The following is a 7,550-nucleotide window of genomic DNA, read 5'->3' as shown; positions in this document are numbered from 1 at the left end:
TACATATCAAGAACACTAAAATCAGAGTTCAATTGGCCCCCCAAATACCCATTTTAAGGTCTCTTAATCTCAAGCCCTAATTACCCATTTTGCACTGATTTTTTCCTAAATTTTCACCACTAATTAGACCTTTAATCACATATAAACGAGTTATTAAGTCAAAAATATTACGTCCAAGTGATTCCCCTTTGGTTTCCTCAAAAATCTCCCTCAAAAGCTTCAATCCCGCTTAAAAATGTTGGGAAAATGAAGAAAGGTCGCGGATGGGCTATTTAAATACTGCCCTGATATTCCTTCTTCGCGAATGCGGAAGGACCCTCGCGTTCGTGATGTACAACTTCGCTTGGGTCCAGCTTCCTTGATCGCGAACGCGATTCCCAGGCCGCGAACGCGATGCAACAACTCCTCCAGCTTCGCGAACGCGAAGCATTAAAACTCCCCCAGCCCAGCTCCTCTTCGCAAACGCGAAGAAGGAAACCAGAACTGGGCTGCTGCAATTTTTCTACAATTCCAACAAGTTCCAAAATGACACGTTGAGCATCCGAAACACACCCGAGGCCCCCGGAAGCTCAACTAAACATTCCAACCAATCCTAAAACATCATTCAAACTTGTTCCAATCTTCGAAATGCTCAAAACAACATCAAAACACCAATTTAGCATCGGATTCAAGCCTAAAAACTTTAAAAACTCTCAAAATAAGCTTTTGATCAAAAAGTCTATCAAACCTCGTTTGAATGACCTGAAATTTTGCACACACGTCACATTCAACACTACGGAGCTACTCCAACTTCCAGAATTTCATTCCGACCCTTGGATCAAAATCTCACTATCAAACCGGAAACTTCAAAAATTCAACTTTCGGCATTTCAAGCCTAAATTAGCTACGGACCTCCAAAACACAATCCGAACACGCTCATAAACCCGAAATCACCCAACGGAACTAACGAAACTATCAGAATTCCATTCCGAGGCCGTCTTCACACTATTCCGACTACGACCAAATTTCTAGAACTTAAGCTCTCATTTAGGGACTAAGTGTCCTAAAACTCTCTGAAACTCCAAATAATTCCTCCCGGCAACTCACAATAGCAGAAACAAACACGGGAAAAGCAGTTAATAGGGGATCGGGGCATAAATTCTCAAAACAACCGGCCGAGTCGTTACACCTATGCAGTTAAATCATATACAACGTAAAATAAAGGCAGAAATGTATAGTTAAGGATAGGAGGGGGAAACATGATGCGGGGAACATCAAGTAATAACAGAAGAGCAGTAGATAAATATAAGGAACACCAAAGTTCAATTATCAACAAGAATCAGAAACAAAAGGCAAGTGCACTGCATCACCCTTCGTGGTTTTACTCTCGCCCTCACCGTAAAATCAATAAAATCGGCATGGCATCACCCTTCGTGCTTTTACCTCACATAATCATGGCACGGAATGATCTTTCGTGCATTATGTCTCATATCATGGCACGAAAAGTTACATCGTGTGGCACGGCATCACCCTTCGTGCTTTTACCTCACAATATCAGCATGGCATCACCCTTCGTGCATTAACACTCTCAAAGAAAACATACACGACATCATCCTTCGTGATTTACACTCTTTCTCACGCAAGTAACAATCACAAAGCAATTTGGGCAAGGAAAATCTACAATATTTCAATAAAATCGCAGCAAGGGAACAATAGCATAATAACAATATCCTGGCAAGGGAAACAATATCATGAAAAATAACGTCCCGACAAGGGAGATAATATCAAAAGCAATAACATCATGGCAAAGGAGACAATATCATAAACCTCTTCTCTTTTTCACATTTACTTCACAACTCAATTCACAACTTGAGCCGATGCTCTAAAATGTTCAATTACCAATAATACTTCCACAAGCCTTGTTCAACAAAAGAAATCATCATATAAAGCATGAACAATACGAATTGGAGTCACATTGATCATAGTATAAGACTCACAGGCATGCTTGACACCAACGTATAGATACTCGTCACCATGCCTATACGTCATACTCAATAATTAACACATAGCAAATAAGACACGACTCCTAATCCCTCAAGCTAAGGTTAGACCAAACACTTACTTTGATGCCACGAACACAATTTAAGCCTCAACTACCGCTTTACCTCTTGTTTCCACCACTAATTTGCTTGTATCTAGCCACAAGTTACTTAACTATATCAATAAATGCTAAATAAATCAATTCTAATGCATGAAAATAAGTTTTCCAATGATTTCCCCAAAAGGTCAAAAACCGACCTCGAGCCACATGGTCAAAACTTGAGGTTCTAACCAAAACTCGATTACTCATTCACCCACAAATCCAAATATATAATTTATTTTGAAATCAGACCTCAAATCGAGATCCAAATCCCCAAAATTTTAAAAACCCAAGTTCTACCCAAAATACCCAATTTTCCCCATGAAAACCCTTGGTTTTGAGTTGAAATTATGTGAAAAGATGTTAAAGATTAAAGAAAACGAGTTAGAAATGACTTACAATTGATTTGAAAGAGTAGTTGTCTTTTAAAAATCGCCCAAAGGGGTTTAGGTCTTGAAAAGGTTTGAAAAATGCAGAAAAATGCGTCTAAGTCCTAACTAACTGGTCTCCGATGTTGCAATTCTGACCGGGGTTCGCAATTGCGAAACCCTTCAAGACCTGCTATCTTCGCATTTGCGAAGAATAAGTCGCATTTTCGACTCTGGCCTTTTTCTCATTTGCGATGAATTGGTCGCATTTTCGATCAAGGCCTGCCCAGGCCATCTTCGCATTTGCGATACAGCTTCGCATTTGCGACGAATCCTGCAGGCCTGCAATACACCAGCAATTTTCTGAGTGAAATTTCACTCCGTGGCCTATCCAAAACTCACCCGAGCCCTTGGGGATCTAAACCAAACATGCACGCAAGTCCAAAAAATCATACGGACTTGCTCGTGCGATCAAATCATCAAAACAACATCAATACTTATGAATTTATCATCAAAATCAAAGAAAATTTCAAGAACTTTCAAAGTTTCAAATTTTACAACTAAGGTTCCGAATCACGTCATATGACCTCCGTTTCTTACCAAATTTTACAGGCTCAACTTAAATGCTATATAAGACCTGTACCGGGCTCCGGAACCAAAATACGGGTCTGATACCATCTTATTCAAACACATTCAAATATCTAAAAACTCTTAAAATTTCAGTTAAACAATTTTCTTCGAAAATTTATTTCTTGGGCTTGGGACCTCGGAATTCAATTCCGGGCATACGCCCAAATCCCATATTTTCCTACGGACCCTTCGGGACCGTCAAATCACGGGTCCGGGTCCGTTTACCTAAAATATTAATCGAAGTCAACTTAAATTTATTTTAAAAATAAAATTTATCATTTTTTACAGATTTTCACATAGTGGCTTTCTGGATACACGTCCGGACTGCGCACGCAAATCGAGTTATGACAAAAAGAGATTTTTAAAGCCTCGAAACACAGAATCGACTTGTAAAATAAGTGATGACCCAAAAGGGACATCACACTAATAAATGTGGTTATTGAGTAATAGACTCCAATAAGTAACAATGTGGAGAGTTACTTTAACAAATTTGAAGAACTACTTCTATTTGTTATTAGTTAACCCAACCCTCAAGGAGACTTATTTTGTTTTGTTGATGGATTGAAACCTCGTTAATTTACTACTGGTATCAATTTTCAAATGGAGAAAGTATCAAAGCTACTGCCTACTGAATGTGAACAAAAAAGAGTACATCAAAGGAAATGACAATGGACGCGTGTTTTAATGTTTAGCAATTTGAAAGCCTTAATATCATGTTGATTATTTTCATATAATCGTACATAAAGGTAAATTTGGTTAGGTACAAATGTAAAATATTTACTTCATGTAAGTGAACACAAGTTCGCAGCAAAGTGAAAAAAAGGGCGAAAAAACTTCGAATAAATATTACCTGTTATGAATAGAATTGTAATTAGAGTGAATGTTTATCTCGTAGAAAGTTTTACTTTATGGTTAAGTCATTTTTTCCCTATAAATAGAGAGGTCTTGCCCTATTATAAATCATCCCAAAATTTAATAAGAATTACTCTCTCTTTCTCTGCAATATTTTTCTTCTACTTTTATTGTTTCATTACACGTTATCAGCACGAGACTCTACCGTCTCAAGAAGCTCTTTGAGAAGATTAAGGTATAACTTTTCTCCTTTTTTTAATTATGACTGACATTATGAAAAGAAAGTTCGTTGCCCTTGAAATTTCGGGCAAGAACTATATGACATGGGTGTTGGATGCTGAAATCTATTTAGATGCAATGGGTCTTGGAGACGCCATTAAATACAGAAATAAAGCATCCACTCAAAACTGTGCTAATGCTGTAATTTTCTTGCGCCATTACCTTGATGAAGGGTTGAAAATAGAATATCTCACATTCAAAGATCCACTTGTTTTGTGGAATGATTTAAAGGAAAGATATGACAACTTAAAATTGGTCACTCTTCCGCAAACACGATATGATTGGGCTCATCTGAAGATCTAATACTTTATGTCTGTTTCTAAATATAACTCTGCAATGTTCAGAATTACTTCTAAATTGAAACTCTGTGGAAATACTATCACTGATTATGATATGCTTGAAAAAACGTTCACAACATTTCATGCCTCCAATATGGTCTTGCAACAGCAATACAGAGAGAAAGGTTTCAAGAAGTATTCTAAGTTGATTTCTCTTCTCCTTGTGGCTGAACGAAATAATGAGTTGCTCATGAGAAATCACGAAAATCGACCCATTGGGGTCTACACTATTGCCTGTAGTGGATGAGGTGTATTCCCACTATGCTAAGCGTGGAAAAGGTCGTGGCCCTATTCATGGTCGTGGTCATGGTCGTGGCCGTGGACAAGGAAGAAATTTTCTTGATGTTAATCAACCCCCAAAGAAAAATAACCACCAAACGTGGAAAGGGAAAGATGAGAAGCCAAAGGCAAATGGTTCAGAAACTGAATGTTATCGTTGCGGTAGAAAAGGACATTGGGCAAATATTTGTCGTGTATCAAGACATTTGGTTGAGCTTTATTAAGCATCTCTAAAGAATAAAGGCCCTGAAGCCAATTTTGTCTCTGACAATGATTTTGACATCACTCACTTAGATGTGACAGATTTTTTTGAGCATCCTGATAGAAAAATAGACCACTTGATCGGTGATGGATCCGTGGTTAAAGATGATTGAGTAGTTTAACTTTTATTTTTGCCTATTCATAGTAGTCATTAGTTTTATTTGTTTTATGAAACAGTGTTAGTTCGTTAATATAATTCTAGTCTTTGTTTTAAACAATCTTTGAGTTCGCCTTACTCGTCATAAGAATCTTCATCTTACATTATGCAACTAAGTCCTAGAGCTATTACAGTGAGGAATTTTAATATGTCCTTGTCGCATACTTTTAGAAATATGTATTGAAATGCTAGACTATGTTAATATGGCTCAATAAGCAAATTAATAATTAATACTAATGATCGTCATGTTTGAATGTTAACATATGTGACAATGTTTGCACCTATATCAGAAACTAACTAGTTTGTGTTTTTTGCTGCTATTGGGGCCATTTTTTTTTTTTTCGCTTTTTACTTCCTCTAAACATGTATGTAGTACAGTTATTGTAGTACAATATCTAAATTCTACAAATAGTATTCTAAGTGCTTTAGTTTTAACTAAAAAATCATTTATGCTTATTTTATTTTTCATATAATAATTGTCACGATTATTGATTACCAACACAAACTGTATTATATGTATTTAAAAATAATAAATACTTATGTGAATTATGACATTAGGTTTGTGTTAACATATTATTGGTTGCGACTAATATTATGAATATGACAATTGATTACAATTATCTCATTATATGAATTTAATCAATGAACAAAGTAATTTTAATATATGGTACAAATAGTGCATATTATGTGTAAGACACAGATGTGCATGTAGTGAAAACGAAAAACGATGTCAGTGACGTAGTTGTCGCGCCCCCTTTTTCCCTCGCGGGGAGTTTGGGTTCGACATTTATGGGGAAATAACTCGTTTTTTTTTAGGAATTGGGTATTTGAAGAGTCATCACCTAACGGATTATGGTGCGTTAGGACACCTAAAGCGATTAACTCATGTAACTAGTTTGTATTACCAGAGATTAGGGTAAGGGCTTGAAATAACCTTGAGGGGAAGGTGTTAGGCACCCTCGCGGTCCACAATGGTGGGTCTCGGCTAAACTTAAACTATGTGAATTAGTCATTTTAACAAATAAACAATTTCAACACATATTCTCAAATAGAGGCATGTTTTCACATGTATGATTCAAGTGATGAAAACAAGGGAAAAGATTTGAACAAGTTGCACATATATAAAGAAAAGTAAATTCATTTAAACAACGGGAGTTGGGAAAGAGGGGTCCTAGGCTGGTTAGCCTACAGGATCATACCCACACAATACTCGGTAATCACTCCTCAATGAGGGGCTACACGTGACATTAGCGCGTAGTCATCATATCTTTACTACCCAATTCATTCCTCTTGGTCATAGCCTAAAGCGTTCTAGCAACCTTGAAAGATATCCTATGCGTGCACTACCCGTCCCTTCCTTGTGGCCTTGGAGGTATTTAGGACCTCTAATTTAGGTAGTTCTAGACCATCCTAAGGTACTTAAAGGAGAAACATCTAGGCGTCAATCAAAACAATTAAGACTGGAATAAAAGAGAGCAATTAAAGGCTTAAGTTTTACCTCCACAAAGAGAGCAAATAAGTGCACGTCTCAAACAACAGTTTTCAGATATATAAAAGAAACTCTAGAACAGGATATCTAGGTGAGCAGAAAACATGCAGTATTGAGTTAAGACCAAAATGTTAAAAATTAATCAGTTTGCCTACTGATTTAAGACCGATTGAATAGGGGCAGTCACAAATAACAGAGCATAGTTTTACAGTTGCAGGATTTTAGTTACTCTATAGGCTTGCCTAGGCGTGTAATATTGATGTCCTATAAGCATGGTATCTAATCATTAATCAGGAGTGCAGTAAATTAGTAAATAAGTTTAGACAGGCGGTTTGTATCCTATAGACATGCTGTCTAAGTGTAATGACTGATTTAGATTTGCAGAAATTGGTTTTCAAATACCCTATAGGTGTAGTATCTAAATGCAGTAGTTAGATCAAGACTTTATTGACATGCAGAAACTGTTTTAAACTCTGGTAGCATGTAAATACTATTTTCAAAAATTTACAGGTGTAGTGTCTAAACACACAAGATTGATTTTTAAAACCCTATATGCATGGCGTCTAAACATTATAATAACCCATAAGCTTAGTTTCTAAATGAACAAATATTGCAATACCTATAGGCATGGTGTCTAATGCAGGTAAATAACCCTAAGAAACATGGTCTCTAATGCACGTAAACAGTCATAATAACCTAAGACATGATTCTACCTAAATTCCCATAAAATTGTATAAGAATCCCTCCCATTTTACTACTTCTCCAATATATGTTTACA

The 7,550-nt window shown here is 36.6% G+C and overlaps 1 protein-coding gene across 1 annotated transcript; it reads left to right on the top strand.

Moving 5' to 3' along the window:
• The first annotated feature begins 4,230 nt into the window (after positions 1-4,230).
• On the top strand, positions 4,231-4,833 carry LOC138887903 (uncharacterized). The gene is made up of 2 exons (XM_070169694.1): positions 4,231-4,421; positions 4,593-4,833. The coding sequence occupies exons 1-2, from the start codon at positions 4,231-4,233 to the stop codon at positions 4,831-4,833; spliced, it is 432 nt and encodes a 143-aa protein (XP_070025795.1).
• The last annotated feature ends 2,717 nt before the right edge of the window (positions 4,834-7,550 follow it).

Source organism: Nicotiana sylvestris, chromosome 3 (genome assembly GCF_000393655.2).
Source record: "Nicotiana sylvestris chromosome 3, ASM39365v2, whole genome shotgun sequence".
Classification (NCBI taxonomy): Eukaryota; Viridiplantae; Streptophyta; class Magnoliopsida; order Solanales; family Solanaceae; genus Nicotiana; species Nicotiana sylvestris.
This window is presented reverse-complemented; position numbering and strand designations above follow the sequence as displayed.